General features: G+C 35.9%; 1 protein-coding gene across 13 annotated transcripts in view; it reads left to right on the top strand.

Moving 5' to 3' along the window:
• LCOR (ligand dependent nuclear receptor corepressor) overlaps positions 1-19,340 on the top strand; it is a 152,489-nt gene that overhangs the window by 96,637 nt on the left and 36,512 nt on the right. For all 13 annotated transcript variants that reach the window (XM_017502786.2, XM_017502793.2, XM_017502787.2 and 10 more), the window contains 3 exons: positions 9,580-9,712; positions 15,049-15,336; positions 18,083-18,176. In XM_017502786.2, coding sequence (XP_017358275.1) covers positions 9,580-9,712; positions 15,049-15,336; positions 18,083-18,176 — 515 coding nt within the window. The remainder of the gene's footprint in view (positions 1-9,579; positions 9,713-15,048; positions 15,337-18,082; positions 18,177-19,340) is intronic.

Genomic DNA, 19,340 nt, shown 5'->3' with positions numbered 1-19,340 from the left:
GGGGGGGTGGGATGGAATCTTTTCAGGTCACCCAGGCTGGAGTGCAGTGGTGCGACCTTGGAACCTCTGTGGTTCAAGCAATTCTCCTTCCTCAGCCTCCTGAGTAGCTGGGATTACAGGCACATACCATGCCTGAAAGACTCTTAATATATTAAAACACAAATAAAAAGATACACTTGGATTTTTCAATATTGATTTCTCTTATGCAGTTCATGAAATAATTTTGAAAAGACTTTCTGACTCAACAATTTACAGCTCTCTAGTTTCTTGAAGTGCCATAGATTTAAGAGTTTTATAGCATTTGTTTAACATATTTTTTCTGCTAAATGTTTTGTCAGGAAAAAAAAAAAGTTGTGATGCTCACCTTAACAAATTTCACAACTTTGGCAAGACTTTATTCTAAATATGTCAACTCTTATTTAATGTAGAAACATAATAAAGTGATCGTTAAAATAATCCAGATTCAGAGGATTAAAATAAGATGGCAATAAGCTTTATAATCTTTAAATTGATTCTCGAGGTAAGATTACCTATGTTGCTTTTGTGTAACCAAATTTAAGCAAAATTTCATTAAGCAAACAGTATAGGACTGTAAGAGAGGGAGGAAACCTTTTGGGTTAATGGTGGTATCACTAACAAATGCCATAGCTCTTCTACTCTCATCCGTCCCCCATTTTTGCAATTGCTTATTAAGGAGAGAGCTTTTTAAAAGCCTAAGGACTACTTTTTACCCTAAAGCTTCTAAGAAGTTCACAATAGCTTGTATACAGAGCCATTTCTGCCTGTGAGCCAACCAATCTAGGTGGACCAATTTCTGCATCCTCAAGGAAGCAACTCCTCCTAGGAGGTAGAAATTCCAGTTGAAATCTCCAACTTTATTTTATTTTATTTTATTTTTGCGACAGAGCATCACTCTGTCACCCAGGCTAGAGTGCAGTGACACAGTCTTGGCTCACTGCAACCACTGCCTCCCAGGTTCAGGAGATTCTCATGCCTCAGCCTCCGGAGTAGCTGGGATTAAAGGCATGCGCCACCATGCCTGGCTAATTTTTGCATTTTCAGTAGAGACAGGGTTTTGCCGTGTTGGCCAGACAGATGTCAAACTCCTAGCCTGAAGTGATGTGCTTGCCTTGGCCTCTGAAAGTGTTGGGTTTATAGGCATGAGACTGGTCTCAAACTCCTGCCCTCAAATGATCTGCTCATCTGGGCCTCGAAAAATGCTAGGTTTACAGGCATGAGCCACCACGCCTGGCCAAAATCTCCAACTTGACTCCTATTTAGTTCTATACCAATGACTTGTTTTTTGTCTTTTTAATTTTTTTATCTTTTGTTTTAGTTTTTCCCCACAATGTATGACTTGTTCTTTAATAATGAATAAATATTCCTAAATTTATTAGGAATAATAAATGCAAAGAAAAATGGTTTTTGAGTTACAGTAGAAGATTTTGCATCTTTTTGTTATTTGCCTTATGATAAATAATGTATTATTTTAGAATTCAGCTGAGGGGAGATGACATGAATTGATTTCTTTAACTTTTCCTTATCTCCTGGCTATTTTACTTTCTCTTTTTTTTCTTTGAGACGAGTCTCTCTGTTGCCCAGTCCTGAGTGCAGTGGTGCGATCTTGGCACACTGCAACCTTCACCTCTCAAGTTCAAGCAATTCTCCTGACTCAGCCTCCTAAATAACTGGGACTACAGTTGCATGCAACCATCCTTAGCTAATGTCTGTATTTTTAGCAGAGATGGGGTTTTACCACGTTGGCCAGGCTGGTCTCAAACTCTTGACCTCAGGTGATCTGCCTGCCTTGGCCTCCTAAAGTACTGGAATTACAGGCATGACCCACCACACCTGGTCTTGGCCATTTTATTAGCTCTGTTAGTTGTATGTCATATAAACTTTTTTATTCTTATTGGTTCATTTTATTGGAAGGGTTGACATTACAAACAGAATTCCAGCAAGGTGTGGTGACTCATGCCTGTAATCCGAGCACTTTGGGAGGCCAAGGCAGGAGGATTGCTTGAGGCCAGTAGTTCTGCAACAGCCTGGGCAATCGAATGATACTCTTTCTCTACAAAATATTTTTTAAATTAGCCTGGTGTGTTGGCACATGCCTGTAATCCCAGACACTTGGGAGGCTGAAGCAGGAGGATAGCTTTAGCCCAGGAGGTCAAGGCTTGCAGTGAGCCATGATTGTGCCACTGCACTCAAGCATGGGCAACAGAGCAAGATCCTCTCTTTAAAAAAACAAACAACAACAAGAAATAGAAAACCCCAGAGCTTTCAGGCTTAGAAAATCTCACCCCTAAAGGTGTTGAAAATAATGAAGAGCTGTGTGAACACTTAAGAGACACCTGGAAGGTCCATGGTATTAGTAGCATCAGGTGAAATGACACACCTGTTAGATGGATGTTTGTTTTGTGAATCAGGCAACTTCCCGAGCCACAGTAGGCTCTGAGAATCACATTAGAGGTTTAACGGAGAGTCAGATTAAGAGACAGTTAAGAGCCCTCCTAGGGTTGGAGCAAACCTCAAACACAGGCAACAACATGCCCCTTCAGTGAAGCTCAGCTTTTATTGGATCAGGAAAAGGAAATTAGAAACTAGCTTCAGATGAATTAAAACAAAAAACTTAACCAAAACAAATGAGATGTAGCTAATGGTACTTAGAGAAGGCCTGTATTTAAAAAGCAGATCTCAAATCAATACCCTAATCATCCACTTTGGGAAACTAGAAAAAGAAGAGCAAACTAAACCCAAAGCAGACAGAAATAGAGAAATAATAAAGATGCGTGAGCAGAAATAAATATAGTAATGTAGAAAAATGATAGAGAAAAGGAACAAAACCAAAAACTGTTTTTTTTTTTAAAGATCAACAAATTAGATAAACTTAATTGCTGATCAAGAAAAAAAGACTCAAGTCACTAATCACAAATGAAATACAGGAAATCAGAAGTAAAAAGGATTGGGGAATACAGTGAAGAATGTATATGCCAGCAGATTAGAGAATTTGATGAAATAGGCAAATTCCTAGATACAGACTTATCAATACTGATGTAAGGTGAAACAGAAAATCTTAATAAACCTATGATGCAGATTGAGTTGTGTCCCCCAAAACATATGAACCCACTCCTAGTACCTGTGAATGTGACCTTATTTGGAAATATACAGTAGTCTTCCCCCTTATAAGGGGATGCCTGAACCTACAGATAGCATCAAACCCTATATATACTATGTCTTTTCCTGTACACATACCTATGAAAAAGCTTCGTTTGTTTGTTTTTTTGGAGACGGGTTTCACCATGTTGGTCAGGCTGGTCTTGAACTCCTGATCTTGTCATCCGCCCATCATGGCCTGCCAAAGTGCTGGGATTACAGGTGTGAGCCACTGCACCCAGCCAATAAAGCTTAGTTTATAAATTAGTCACAATAAGAGATTAACAACAGTAATTTAAAAATAGAGCAATTATAACAATATACTATAACAGAAGTTATGTGAATATTCTCTTTTCTCTCCAAATACTTTATTGTTACCATACTATGAGTAATTGTGGAAAGCAGAACTGCAGATAAGAGGGGACCACTGTAAGGTCTTTGCAGATGTAATCAAGTTATGATGAAGTCATTTTGGATTAGAGTGGACCCTGAATCCAATGACTAGTTGCCTTGTAAGGAGAGAGAGACTTGGAGACACAGACACACACACACACAGAAGGAAAAGGACCATGTAAAGATGGAGGCAGAGATTGGCAAGGAATGCCAAGGATAGTCAGCAACCACCAGAAGCTAGGAAGAGGCAAGGAAGGACTCTTCCCTAGAGCTATCAGAAGGAAAATGACCCTGCTGACACCCTAATTTTGGGTGCCTGGACTCCAGAGCTGTGACAGAATAAATCTGCTGTTTTAAGCCACTTAGTTTGTGATAAAATATGTAGCAGCCCTAGTGAACTAACACAACTTAGAATAATGAGATTAGATTAGTATTTATATAAACTTCCATCAAAGAAAAGCCCATGGCCAGGTATCTTTACTGGTATTTTCTTTTTTTTTCTTTCTCTTTCTTTTCTTTCTTTCTTTCTTTTTTTTTTAAATAGATATGGGGGTCTCATGATGTTAGCCAGGCTGATCTCGAACTCCTGGGCTCAAGCAATCTGCCCACTTCGGCCTCCCAAAGTGCTGGGATTACAGGCATGAGCCACCACACCCTGCCCTGCCTCGACTGGCATATTCTATCAGACATTTAAAGAAGAATTAATGCCATTTCTTCACAGACGTTTTCAAAGTATAGAGAAGAGGGAAGACTTCATTCAATAAGGCCAGTATTGTTTATATGAAAACCAAAGAAAATTACAGACAGATACCACTTATGAGTACCAACACAAGAAAACCCTCAGCAAACATTAGCAAACCAAGTTTTGCAACATATAAAAAATGTTATACACCACAACCAAGTGGAATTTATCCAAGGAGTGCAAAGTTGGTTTAACACCGTGTGTGTGTGTCGTCTTGCCCTGTCATCCAGGCTGGAGTACAGTGGCACAATCATGACTCACTGCAGCTTTGACCTCCCAGGCTCAGGAATTACTCCTGCCTCAGCCTCCAAGTAGCTGTGACCACAAGTGTGCACCACTATGCCCATCTGTTAATAATTGTTTTAAACTGATTTGTGGAGATGGGATCTCCCTATGTTGTCCAGACTGGTCTCAAACTTCTGGGTTCCGGTGATCCTCCTGCCTCAGCCTTCCAAAGAGCTGGAATTACAGGCATGGGCCATTGTATCTGGCTGGTGTAATACAATGTATTAGTAGAGTAAGTGACACAAACCACATGATCATCTCTGTAGACATCCTCCAAAAAGGCATTGGCTGAATCCAACACGTTTTCTTGATTTAAAAACAAATAAACCCAACAAACCAGGAATAGAAGGGAACTTCCTCAACCTGAGCTACAAAATCACACAGCTAAAAGATTGAAGAGCTTCCCCCAAGATCAGGAACAAGGCAAGATGTCCACTCTCACCACTTAATCCAACATTGTACATGAGGCCTAGCCAGGAAAATTAGGCAATGAAAAGAAACCAAAGTCATTCAAATTGCAAAAGAAGAGGTAAAACTGTCTCAGTTTACAGATGACATGATGCTGTACATAAAAAATCCCTCCACAAAACAGAGTTTAGCAAGTTCAGCAAGGTTCAAACTACCACGTCATTTAAAAAAAAAAAAAAGGCTGGGTGTGGTGGCTCACGCCTGTAATTGCAGCACTTTGGGAGGCTGAGGTGGGCGGATCATGAGGTTAGGAGTTTGAGACCAGCCTGGCCTACATAGTGAAACCCCAACTCTACCGAAAACACACAGAAAAATTAGCCGGGCATGGTGGCAGGCGTCTGTAATCCCAGCTGCTTGGGAGGCTGAGGCAAGGAGAATTAGTGAACAATATGAATGTGAAAGTTTGAAAACAGTTCTGTTTACCATAGCATCAAAAATAATATAACACTTAGGAATAAATATAAATGTATAAGACTTGTATTCTGTAAATTACAAACTGTTGCTGAAAGAAATTACATGGAAAGACATGTTCATGGATCAGAAGACTTAAAATTGTTACTATGACATTACTTTCCAAATTGATATGCTGATTCAGTGCATTTTTCTCCAAAATCCCAAATGACTTTGCAAGATTCACAAGCTGGTCCTAAAATTCATATGAAAATTTAAGAGACTTGAAATAGTCTAAACAATCTTGTAAAAGAAGAATAAATTGGGAGGATTTGCACTTTACCAATTTTAAAACTTACTACAGACTACATTGGTCAGCTTAATGTGAAACTGGCATGAGGATAGATATAAATAGTGGAATAGAATGGAGTGTCCAGCAGTAAAATGTATGGCCAGTTACTTTCGACAAGCATTCCAAAACAGTTCTTTGGGGGAAAGAATTGTTTTTTCACCAAAAGGTGCTGGAACCGATTATCCACATGCAAGAGAATGAGGTTGGACCCTTCCTTACCACCATACACAAAATTAACTTGACGTGCATCCTAGATCTAAAGCCCTAAAACTATAAAACTCTTAGAAGAAAGCATAGGATTAAATTTTCATGACCAAGTTTTTTAGGTATGACATCAAAAGCACAAGTGACAAAAAAATATAAATTAGAATTCATTGAAATTAAAACTTGCATGCTGCTAACAGTGCCATCAGTACTATCAGTGAAGTAATAACTCAGAGAATGGGAGAAAATATTCACAAATCATATATCTAATAATGGACTTGTTTCAGAATATATCAGGAATTCTTTGCAACAAGAAGATGGTAACTCAGTAAAAAATGAGCAAGGATCTGAATAGACATTTTTCCAAAGAAGGTATAATGTGCCATGAAGCACATGAAAAGATGCTCAACATCGTTAGTCAGTTAGGAAAATACAAACCTTAGGCCATGATATATACTACTTCTCATCTACTAAAATGGGTTTAATCAAAAAGATAATAAGTGTTCATGAGTATGTGGAGAAGTCAGAATCCTTATACATTGTTCCCAATCCTTATACTCATTGTTGGGAATATAAATGATGTAGCTGCTTTGAAAAATGGTTTGGCCTTCCTCAAAATAGTTAACATATGATAACAGAAATTCTAAGTATATATGCAAGAGAAGTAAAAATATATGGCCAAACAAAAACTTGAGCATGTAATAGCCAAAAAGTGGAAATAGCCCAAGTATTTGTCAACTAATGAATGGATAAATAAAATGAGATATATTCATACAATGGAATGTTATTTAACAGTAGAAAGGTAAAAAGTACTGATACATGCATCAACATGGATGAACCTTGAAAACATTATTCTAGGAGAAAGAACTTAGTCATCACAAAACTACATACTGTGTGATCACATTTATAGGATATATTCAGGGTAGGCACATCTCTAGAGACAAAAAGTAGTATAGTGGTAGCCTAGGGTTGGGGGCAATTTGAAAAGTTGTAATTGAATGTTTATGAACATCGAATTTCCTTTTGGGGTGTGAAAATGTTCTAAAATTAGATTGTGGTGATGGAGAGTCATAGCTGTGAAAAGAAACCATTGAATTTTACATGTTAGATGGGTGAGTTGTTTATTATGTGAATTATGTCTCAATAAAAGTATTTAAAACAAAACAGGTATTGATATAAATCAACTAAAAGTAATGTAAATATTTCAGAGTTCAGTCTGGTACAGTTGTTACTTGCTTGATTCAAGAAAGAACATGCAGCATTTGCCTACTGAATGCTAGGTTTCTCAGTGTTGCTTTAAATTAGAAGGCAGCCTGAATAGTTTTGTTTGTTAGTGATTTTGTTTGTTTGTTTTGAGTTTAGGAGTGGAGGTTTAATAGGTAGAAGAGAGGAGAAAGAGAAACAGCTTTCTCTATGGAGGAAGGAGTCCCTGAACGGTGTTTGTTAGTTTTTGAGATGGAGTTTCACTCTTGTTGCACATGCTGCAGTACAGTGGCACAATCTCAGCTCACCGCAACCTCCGCCTCCCGGGTTTGAGCGATTCTCTTGCCTCAGCCTCCCAAGTAGCTGGGATTACAGGCATGCAACACCATGCCCGGCTAATTTTGTGTTTTTAGTAGAGACGGGTTCTTCATTTTGGCCAGGCTGGTCTCAAACTCCCGACCTCAGGTGATCCGCTTGCCTAAGCTTCCCAAAGGGCTGGGATTACAGGCGTGAGCTACTGCACCCGGACAGCCTGAATGTTACTATGCCACACAATGTCTGATTTTTTTAAAAAATCACTAAACATTGAAATGGTACCAAAGTATAATACAATTGAGGATTTTATTGGACTCAAATTGATGACTGTTCCTAATGCCTTTTAGATACTAAATCAGTATCAGAATTATTTTGTTACTCATTTTTTAAAACTAATAGTTTTTTAGTCTTTTATGAAGAGAATGTTGGCAAATACAGCTATAATAAAGGTTCTCATGATTTATAAGACTTAAAATATTTCATTTAAATTTTTTTGCCTTATATAGCAGACTTACTGTGCCTTATATAGCAGTGTTTAAGGATCATTATTTTAGTTTGAATATGCCAGTGAGTTCTTCATATTAACCTTTTTACAATATATAATTGATGCTGAATACAGATTTTGGTTGTGCTTTTAACATAATTCTTAGGATGGGAAATCATAGAAAGCTTGTTGCAAATATCAGTGTGTATTTTATAAATCTTTGAGAGAATCATTTGTGCATTATAACATGTCTTCAATGTGTTGTTTAATTCCTTTCATTGTGCCAAGATATGTTCCATTTTGTTATTCAGAGCACTTATATATGGAAATAAAGACATTAATTCATACATTAAGGTGATTTCAAATAAATTATATGCACTAGAACTTAAAGAATACTTAAATATGCTTTTAGCTTTTTAAAAAATACTTTTATTTTCGGTTACTGTAAGATATGAGAGTGGAAGTAGGTGCGAAGTATTGTCAATTTGGTCCAGTGCTCCTGCAGCCTGGAATTATATGCTGGGAGTCTCAGGGATGAGTATAGTACAGCACATTGGAACTTTTTGGTCAGAGAAACTTTCTGATCTACTTTATTTTTGGAGACAAAGTCTTGCTCTTGTCACCCGGGCTGGAGTGCAGTGGTGTGATCTAAGTGCAATCTCCACCTCCCGGGTTCAGGCAACTCTCATGCCTCAGCCTCCCAAGTAGCTAGAATTATAGGCATGGGCCACCATGCCCAGCTAATTTTTGTATTTTTAGTAGAGACTGGGTTTTACCATATTGGCCAGGCTGGTCTCAAACTCCTGACCTCAAGTGATCTGTCTGCCTCAGCCTCCCTGAGTGCTAGGATTACAGGCATGAGCCACCTCACCCAGCCAGATCCACCATTTATATTGCAAAGGTGTTCAAACATAGATACATTTTAACAAAAAATAATACTGTGCTTACACTTAGAACATGCAGTGCATTTGATTTCTCAACTCATTTTGCTGCCGTTACTTTTGACCAATTAATCAATTTTGTAACCCACTAAAGGTTTGAGAACCACAGTTTATAAAATAGTAATTTAGAGACGGAATCGTGAATTTCAGATGTATTCTGAGTTTTTTTCCTAATGCCCCTTTAAAAGTGTTTCTGTTTTGTGTCTGGTGAAAAACAGATCTCATACTAGGAAGGCAAACATGATCCTCAAATGAGATTTGGAATTAAAAAAATTTTTTTACTTAAAGCATTCTGTCTGAATTGCCTGTGAAAGATAACTATGGTATAGTATAATAGAACCAATATATTTGCGTGCTCACAAGAAAATTATCCCTATGGCAGTTTAAGTTTAATTAGAGTTTATGCAAATTTTGAACAAAATGTATAGTCAAAAAACATGTATAAAATCTAGCTAAAGAATATGTTTACATTTATTTTGCTTTTATACTTTTTAAAAGATAAATTTTATACTGAAGTTTTAAAATGTTTTAATTGCATCAAATTAATTTGCCTTATTTGCTGCTAACTTTGATTTTGTATCTATGCTTTTGATATTGAATGGGGAAAGATTTTTGCGCAACTATTTCACCAAGTAAATTTTTGCAGGGACACTTAGTCGGTCTGGATGAACCAGCTTCGGGAGCTGGGCAAGAAGCTCTGCTTAAACAAGAGCAAGCAAAAATCATTCGATTCGAGAGACAAGCAGAAGAATTCCTCAATGCAGTCTTTTATAGAAAAGGTTGGTTTCAGTGAAGAATGATATTTAGCATCTGCTTGTCTTGTTTTATTAATCTCCTTAATTTCCATGTCATTTTTAAAGTTACTCTTAAAATAAATGTTTTTCTTCATTGATTATATAGTTTATGTTGCTCTATATCCCTTGGGTCAAATTCCTATTGGAATTAGGGTTAAGGTAAGCACTTTTCCCCACATTTAGGCTCTGATGTGATGGTGAGTTTTAATTAAATAGTTTAGAAAATTATTATGAAATTCTAAAAATTTTAAGCCCTCAATAGCACTACATTTTTTTACACAGATTTTCTTATGGAGACCGTTACTGTTTTAATCACTGATAACAAAACCAACTGTGTGAATTTTTAGTAATTCTAACCTGAAATTTCATTTGGAGAGAAAATGTAGTTATAAAATTAGATTTCTGAGTGCTCTTTTCCTTGATACAGTCTTGTTTCATAAAATTTTTATATTAAAATTAGGGAAATGATTATTATATAGTAAAACTTTTCTCCCTAAATTTGAGTTGGCATTTAATAAGCTCAGCCTCTTGCACTTTTAAAATTTATCTTTCTCCTTCAAACTTTGGTATATGTGATTTATTTTACATTTCTTTTGAAATACAGAAAAGTTCTCTAGTCATAGGCTCTTGAGGCTTATAAATCCTTCATAGAGGCATTCAGGCTTATTCTCTATTCACAAAGCAAAATTGCCATCAACCAGAACCTTCAGGAAAGTTCCTTTCATGTTCCTTTCTAGTGAAGAGTCTTTACTTTTAAGAAATTCTAAATGGATTTATACTGCTTAGTTACACTTTTCCTCCATTTCCAAGATGGTAGTTACTATGATGGGTTCTAAAGTTTTATACAGACTCTTGATAATCTTAAATATTCTTATTTAATCTTCAGCAGACTCAGTGATTCCACTTTCTTTAATAATTCTTCGTATGTTCTAGTTTACGCCTCTCATTCCCTCTGGAAATTCCCTCCTTCCCTTTGACATTGGTTAAAAGTCTGATAAGTGCTTGTTCTGTTGGGTTTCTTTACAGTTGGACACTAGCTGGGCTTCTGCTTAATGTGATGAGTATTTCCAAAAGGTGATGTGAGGTGTGGTGTCATATAAAATTAAGAAATGCACAGAGATTGTTTTCTGTGGTACTTATTTTCCCCATTTTCTTTTGTTAGATCCCTAGGCAGAATTAAATCATTTAATACATCCTTACTTCTCTGTAAACACCCATGAGCACCTCCTGACCTAAATCTCCCAGCTGAGTCTCCTGTGTCTAATTATCCCTACAGATTGCTCAGAATTCCAAAATTATGTTCAAAATAATCGTTTTCTTAGTTTTATAAACACTTGATTGTTAAAATCACATTTAAGTATAAATAACTAATAGAGCAGTTCTATCAGTTTGCTTACCAAATAAATTTTTTTATTTCTTTTTTTGAGATGGAGTCTCTGTTGCCTAGGTTGGAGTGCAGTGGCACGATCTCAGCTCACTGCAACCTCCATCTCCAGGGATCAAAATATTCTTCTGCCTCAGTCTCCTGAGTAGCTGGGACTACAGGCACGTGCCACCACACCTGGCTAATTTTTGTATTTTTAGCAGAGACGGGGTTTCACCATATTGGCCAGACTGGTCTTCAAACTCCTGACCTCGTGATCTGCCTGCCTTGGCCTCCCACCAAAGTGCTGGGATTACAGGCATGAGCCACCGTGCCTGGCCTCAAATAAAATATCTTTACAGCTCCTCTCCTGAAGGATGTAACAGAGTCATTGATCTAATGTGTTGTTATAGCAAGCTTCATTATCTGAAAAGAGGACTTCCTCTCGGTAATTTACATGGAGGAACCACTTTTCATCCACTCTTTGCTTAGTGGGAATAAGGTCAGTCATGTAAGGACTCCTACAGAGAAGTTCTGTATCAGTTTTCTACTAGTCCCATCCCTTTGTCATAGAGGAGTAACTTTAAAATTTTTATAAAAAAATTTTTTTTAAGAAATTAAACTTTTGGGTTATAACCTTTAGGGTCTGAGGAATTATTACTTTGGAATTAGTCTCAGGATAGATTTCAAGAGACGGGAATGCTCTGAAATTGTAAGTTGAGTTTGTTGGTTTTTATGTACAGGCATGGGATGCTCAGAGAACTATTGCTTTGGAATTTGGACATTTCCTTCCCCTTTATGTATTAATATTGCTGTTTTTGGATATAATTCTAACCATCTCCAAGATAGTCATTAGTACTCTTTAATACCAAAAATGTTTAGCCTCCAAGGACATGATGGGCACTTTAGTCTGAAGAGAATCATATTTTTTTTTTTTTTTTGAGAGACGGAGTTTCACTCTTGTTACCCAGGCTGGAGTGCAATGGTGCGATCTCGGCTCACCGCAACCTCCGCCTCCTGGGTTCAGGCAATTCTCCTGCCTCAACCTCCTGAGTAGCTGGGATTACAGGCACGCGCCACCATGCCCGGCTAATGTTTTGTATTTTTAGTAGAGACAGGGTTTCACCATGTTGACCAGAATGGTCTCGATGTCTTGACCTCGTGATCACCCGCCTCGGCCTCCCAAAGTGCTGGGATTACAGGCTTGAGCCACCGTGCCCGGCAAGAATCATATTTTAATAAATAATCCAAATGCTTAGATTTGGTCCCTTGTTTCAAAGTATTGTAAATGGTATGTTTTAAATAATTAGTGTAAAGATTATGTATAGTTAAGTAGAATCAGAGATGGAGTAAAAGTAGGCTTTTATGATATAGAATCAATTAATTTCACTTTAAGAACAATATACCATCTACAGATGTCATAATGGCATTTATTTTTAGCTCGCTTTGTCACTTGTATTAAAAAAATCTAAGTTAGATTTGCATTTTAAGATATACAGGTGGCTGTGATATAACATATTTTTCTGAGTTTTATTTTTGATCTGATTCATTGCTTTTATTTGACTCAGTTGTGCTGTGTTTCCCTGGGTATGGATGTATTTGTAGATGTGTATTTTAAGTAGGTCAAAGGATGAACTCTGTTCAAGAAACTTTAACAAAATAGAGAAATTCAAATGGCAGAGATGTAATGGATAAACACTGTCTTGTCTCATGACTGTTTCTTCATTCAATAAAGAGACAAGATACGCTACAGACATTGAATGCTCCAAGATAGTGGTCTATGGTCCTTGTCCTGGTATCTTTGACTCGTCACAGAGCTCTTTAATTATATTTATTAATACTACTTAAACACAGAGACATCTCATAAATTCATAAATTTTATTTTTTATATGGAAATTTATGAATTGTATGTTCTTCAACTATTAAGGGGGAAACAATAAATTAATATTAAAACTTGAAATTTATGTGATAGCTTATGTGGAGATTTAGGTAGAAAAAAACGGGTCTTAACTGGAAAGTTAAATGATACTAAGAAAATTCAATAGAGATACTTAAAAAGCAGTGTATGGATAAAATGTTTATTAAAACACTGGAGGAACCATTGTTATTAACTGTCTGAACCTTACCTAGTTCCATACCTTTATTTTTAAACCATCTGGAATACTTACAGTCTCTATTTATAGAGAAGAAAATTAGAGCTATAAATATTACTTAGTATGACAGAAACATTAGGAGAGAGAGCCTCATTAAACTCCAGAAGATGAAATAAATATCACAACTTTGTGAGCATATTCTGGTATTGAATAATGTCTTTTGGAGGGGGGGGGGAATGCCTGTTCTTAGGAATCCTGTGAAGTTTTGATGGTGTATTTTGTTTGTTGGTTGTTTATTTTGGAGATCTTAGATTTTAGTTAGTAATTAGAGTCAATTTTTCTTTAACTTTCTAAATTAAACTCTTAAGTTCCTTACAGCTTGAAAATACTGTGGATAAAGTTGTTTGCCTTCTATAGCTAAACTTTAAAAGACTAGGGAAACCTTGGTTTTCTGAGAACTGTCTTGGAAAGCCCCAGAAGTGTGGTGGGGAAGAAGGGCCACAGGTAAAACAGTAAAATCAGGGAAAAAGTTTTAATTGAGGGTCTGTCACTAATCATCCATATAAATTTGTAGTGACCACTTACTCTTTTGATCACATTTCGTTTTTTTTTTTTTTTAAAGGACTATTTCATGGTGATTGACCTGTTTAGTATTCAGCTAAATTGAATACACACTTAAGGCAAGATTAGCTATATAGAGGTACACAGAGGTAAACACATTTCCCTCATTTTATTTTTTAAAAGGACTATTTCATGGTGATTGATTTGATTGACCTATTTAGTATTCAACTAAATTGAATACATACTTTAGACCAGGCAAGATTAGGTATATAGAGGTACACAGTGAAAAAACACACAGTCCCAGCTCTTGAGAAGCTTAGTCTTCCTGATTATTAGAGCGTGATAATTATAGAGGCGTGATGATGATGTATTTACACAAGCCATTTTCCCTTCCATACTAACCTCTTTTGCCCTTCAAAGTCTCTTCCAGTGCTAAAAGTTCTATGAGTTAATGAGTTCTTATGGTCAAAACTTAACATTGACTAGCAATCGATAATTTAGGTGTTTATTTCATTATTTCCCTAGCTATTGTTTTAGTAGTTGGCAGAGTTTATTTAAAGTACTCTTGGAAAATAATGTGATTTTTCTTAGGCTTTTGAGATTTAACATTTAAACACCTAGCCCAGAGGTTCTAAGATTGTGGTCCCCAGACCAGTGGCATCTTAGAACTTGTTAAAATGCCAGTTCTTGAGCCTACCCTGGAACTACTAAATCAGAACACTGGGGAGAGAACCCAACAATCTGTTTTTGCAAGCCATCAAGGTGATTCTGATGAACATTAAAGTGTGTGAATGATTGCCCTAGCCTAAAATGGATCTTAAAATTAAGTATCTCCTTTTATAATCTTGGTATGCTTTCAGTCTTTATAAAGTAAATTGAGCACTCATGAACTCAGTAATGTATTCTTCAAATATTTAGGAGGAAGTGACTGAGGAAAAAATCTAGGGAAACTTGCTGTGATCTATAGGTGTGTTAACGTGAGAGTAATTATTTCCTAAGAGAAAGGTTTTGGGATTTCTGTATCAGGTAAGTGATTCTTGCCCATAAGATATCTATTTGTTATTCTTTTATTTAATTTCATAATCAATTATTGTATGGGGGGAAGATGTTTAGAATTAATGAAAATTTTATTTTTAAAAATCTATAACTCAAAAGCTTAGAGAATAAAAATATAAGTCAAAGGGGAGATACTATTTTTAAGATAACTGCATTTTAAGAAAAAAATGAAATTTTATGTTTACTTGAAAGCTGTCTTTTTTTAGTACATTGTCCCACTTTAAAAGTAAATAAATCTTTATTTGCAGACAGTCCCTGGGTCTCCGACCCCAATATTCCCCTAGTGGCCCGTGAGATCATGCAGCGAATGATCCAACAATTTGCTGCTGAATATACCTCAAAAAATAGCTCTACTCAGGACCCCAGCCAGCCCAATAGCACAAAGAACCAAAGCCTGCCGAAAGCATCTCCAGTCACCACTTCTCCCACGGCTGCAACTACTCAGAACCCTGTGCTCAGCAAACTTCTCATGGCTGACCAAGACTCACCTCTGGACCTTACTGTCAGAAAGTCTCAGTCAGAACCTAGCGAACAAGGTATGGTTTGATGTCAAGGTCTCCTCTGTCTTACCAGAGTACTTTAATTGGGGGAGAAAAAAAGAACAAAAAGCATTGTGGGCAAGTAGAGCATCAGCAGCAATAATAGCGTAAAAACTAATGTGATTCTTAAATTATTTATTACTATGCAGTGATGGAGAAGTACAGTTCAAGTTGTTACAGCCCTATCTGTCAGCAGTTCATGATTATGATTGATGTGCCACCCAGAAAAGTCAGGTGGTTACAGTTGTCACTAATCTTTCAGTTGCTTGATATTTATATAAGCATTTTATATTTTTCGAAGTATTTTTGTTTTTTAAAACTCCTATGAAAAAGTAAGTTTTCCTCTTACCTACAAATTTTCTAGGATTAGCACCTGTCTGAGAAACACACCTCTCCTTGTAGGTATAAGTTACATAGCCTGCAAATGAGATCATAAGGAAAAACATGTATTTGAATTTTGAAAAATAAACTGCTAGGGTTACAAATAGAGAAAGGAGCAGAACATTCTTCAGGTTGTTAAGTATGTTCAGTGTTTTATAAATACAGAAACAGATACATCCACTGACTAACTTGAAAGTATTTCCAAAAGGGAATTTGTTGAAGACACTAAGTGATGAAGTTAAGAGGTTGTTTTGTTTAGAAAATGTTTCTTGAGTCTCTGAAGTTTATTTTCTTCAGTAGGTATTCCTGTTGCTTTGTCATCTCATTTTACCTTCAATTTCACAAAAATTGAGGCAAGCATTTCAACTCAGTCACTGAACCACCGCAATTAGTAAATTGATGATGTTTATACTGAGATTTTTTTGTCATAGAAATCTTGAGTATATAGCAAAGTTATGAGATGTGTGGATTTATTGGTGAGAAATACATGCTTATTTTGGAAAATAAATTTAATTCCTAAAGAACCTCTTTGAAACGAACTTTCTTTTGAGTAGGTTTTCTTTGCTTTTATCCTTTTCCTGTGTGGTGAACAGCAAACAAAATACCTGAGTTCTGAGAGGTTTCTTGAGAGGAGACCGCCTAGTTGTTCACGTTGCTCATGTACCTTTGGTTACTGTATTTACAAAGTCGTATCTTTTTTATTGATGACTGTTTTCTTTTCCACAAATTGGTAGTTTTCATTAAAAATCTCTTCACTCTATTGCATCAGAAGCTTCAGGTTTATTTTGGGAGAATGGCAACATAGAATTATATTTAAAATATTAATGTAGATTTACATAAAATGATACCACTTAGTCTAATTTAACTTGTTATAACTAGTGTTATACTTAAGAGATACATTGTATTGATAGCGTGCTCCTACAAAGAAGAATTTGAGCTACATGATAGCATTATAGTATGCAGACTTCAAATGAAATAAAAAAAAAAATTGTATTTCCTTAATGAATGTGTTTTCAACCCAAACCACAATATTTTTAGTGGTAGACTTAAAATATGTTGCCTGTTTGATTAGACAAATTGTCTATTTGGCTTGTCTTTAAATAATAGTGTCTTTGGCTGGAAATGTTTTAAGCAGTACTTTTGCTTCTTAGATGTGTCTAATTGGGTTAGATGTCTAATAGGATAATTGGTTCTATAAGCCTATAATTATATTTTTAGAAATATTAGTGACTCTCAAAGACAAAACACTTATGAGTATGGGTTTTTTTTTTAGTTTACAAACTCAGTTGCTTGTTTATTTCTAGCAGCCTGAAATAGGGAGTCAAAATGTCTTCAGATACAAGTTGTAAGTAGGTTCTACCCTTGGGCGATTTTTAACATAACTGGGTATCAAGACCCCTCTGCTGGCCTACTGAAAATTAGAGAAATTGTGTATTGTCTTGTTCTGTTAATTTTGGACAGACTAATAGCCTTAAAAGATTACTACGTATTTCTATAAGGAGAAAAATGTCTTTGAGGGAAAAGGAAGTCTTCTAACTTTATGTATTAATAACATGAATTTGTGATTTGGTCTAGTTGCAGTAAAAAATGGTTGTACTTCCAGGCTCTCATCAGTATCAAGAGAGTTTCATTCTTCTTTCTTTAAACTTTCTTCACCAATTTTTAATGTCGTCTTAGTTCTTGCACTCATAAAATTCAGCAATTGAATTTTGAATCTCTGCACATTTTTTTAAAAGACTGAATATAAGTATACTTTTTTTATAGATATGTGTAGAGAACTATTAGGATACACCCAAATTATAAATCATTAACAACGGATTCATCTTACCATCGTATTTAGTATATACATGTACTTTAACGACATAAACTTATGTTTAAAAATAATTTTTTTATCTTATTTAAAATTTTCTACGTCCAACTTATGTGTATTTTTGGAGTTTCAGGTAGATTTAGCTCTTGAGGGATTTGGTTCTATAGTTTGTATGCCATTGCAGAACATTAAAAACTTCCATGCTTTGATCAAGGCAAATTTAGAAAATTGCATCTTAAAAATTCTGAGAACAGGTTAGGACCTCATGCTATGTAAACTGCTATTTCTAGTATCTCACTATATCTTAACATCTTCAGTAACATGTTTTATCTTTTCTTTTGCCTCATTAATATTTAGCCCTTGCAGATATTAAGTATAACATGCCTTGCTAAATTTATGTTGCTTCAGGATTGAATTGATTTTATAACTTAAATATAGGACTCACGTATCTGCTTAGTTGAACAAGCCTACTGCTTTTTCATATTTCGCCTATTCAGTTGACATTTGCGCCAAGTTTTTAATGTCCTCAGGTGTTTTTTTGTGTCTCTGCAGACGGTGTACTTGATCTGTCCACTAAGAAAAGTCCATGTGCTGGCAGCACTTCCCTGAGCCACTCTCCAGGCTGCTCCAGTACTCAAGGGAACGGGTAAGGGAGAATATTTGTAGCCTTACACAGTTTAATATAGATAATTCATCAAAGGTTGATGCCAGTCTCCCTTTTAGGTTTTAAAAATTAACCCTTCTAAGTCTTTATAAATATGGACCATTGATTAAGTAAAAACATAATCTGTGCAATGTAAATTGGCTAGTACAGATGAACATTTGTCAGTTTAGTGCAAATAGTAAATAATCATGAATATGGCAGAAATATTTCTTTGGACTTTTCGTTGTGGCATGTTTTGGAGTGTGAAACTCAAGTTAATTCTAAAGTTTAGATGTGAAGACAGTATTATGTGTGCTGAAGCTGTTGAATGAAAATTGAGCTCCAATACTTGGTATCTCTAGTGGGGTTTGTGTGTGTGCATGTTCATTTTTGTTTGTTTCTTTTGGGTTTGGTTTTGGTGGTTGATTTAAAGTGTGCTTTAACTCTGGCAGTTCAGAAAATGTAATTTTCTGAAAGACTGATTGTAGATGTTGATGCATAACCATCTTAGGCTACCAAGACATTATTACATGCTCAGTTTTCATAACTCTTAGGATACTAAAGTAAATTCTCTGACTACCTAATTTTATGGTATAAGAACCATCTTCTCCCTACGTGTATCTAATAACCAACTAGAAAAGTCAGGTTTTAATAAAGATATCTAGACACCATGTTGAAAAAGCATTTCTATAAAACTTTGTGACAAAAATTAACTATCTTGATATGAAGAATAACTTGGTAAGTTTAAATTAGTTAATACTTAGACTTATTTAACTTTCAGATTATCAGTATGGGGAAGTTACTTAGATATTAAAGGAACAAGTGGATGCTAAGTGGACTGACCTTTTCCAACTTACTGTTGACTACCTTCAAATCAAAGGATTCCTTTACAGACTTTTAAAATCTCCCTTTATTTTCTCTAAAATTCCAAAACTTTTCATTTGCAGAAAGTACTAATCTATTATGCATAGTTTACTAACCTTTTTCTTAACCCTTTCTTTTCACTATGGTTTATACTAGATATGTCAGCATGGTCCCAAATCTTTGGGTTCTATTTATATATCAAAAAACACTTGAGCTGGCTGTGGTGACTCACGTCTATAATCCCAGCACTTTGGGAGGCTGACTCAGGCAGATTACCTGAGGCCAGGAGCTCGAGACCAGCCT

The sequence above is a fragment of the Cebus imitator genome, unplaced genomic scaffold (assembly GCF_001604975.1).
Source record: "Cebus imitator isolate Cc_AM_T3 unplaced genomic scaffold, Cebus_imitator-1.0 Scaffold299, whole genome shotgun sequence".
NCBI lineage: Eukaryota > Metazoa > Chordata > Mammalia > Primates > Cebidae > Cebus > Cebus imitator.
The sequence above is the reverse complement of the archived record's forward strand: the minus strand, read 5'-3'. Positions and strand labels throughout refer to the sequence as shown.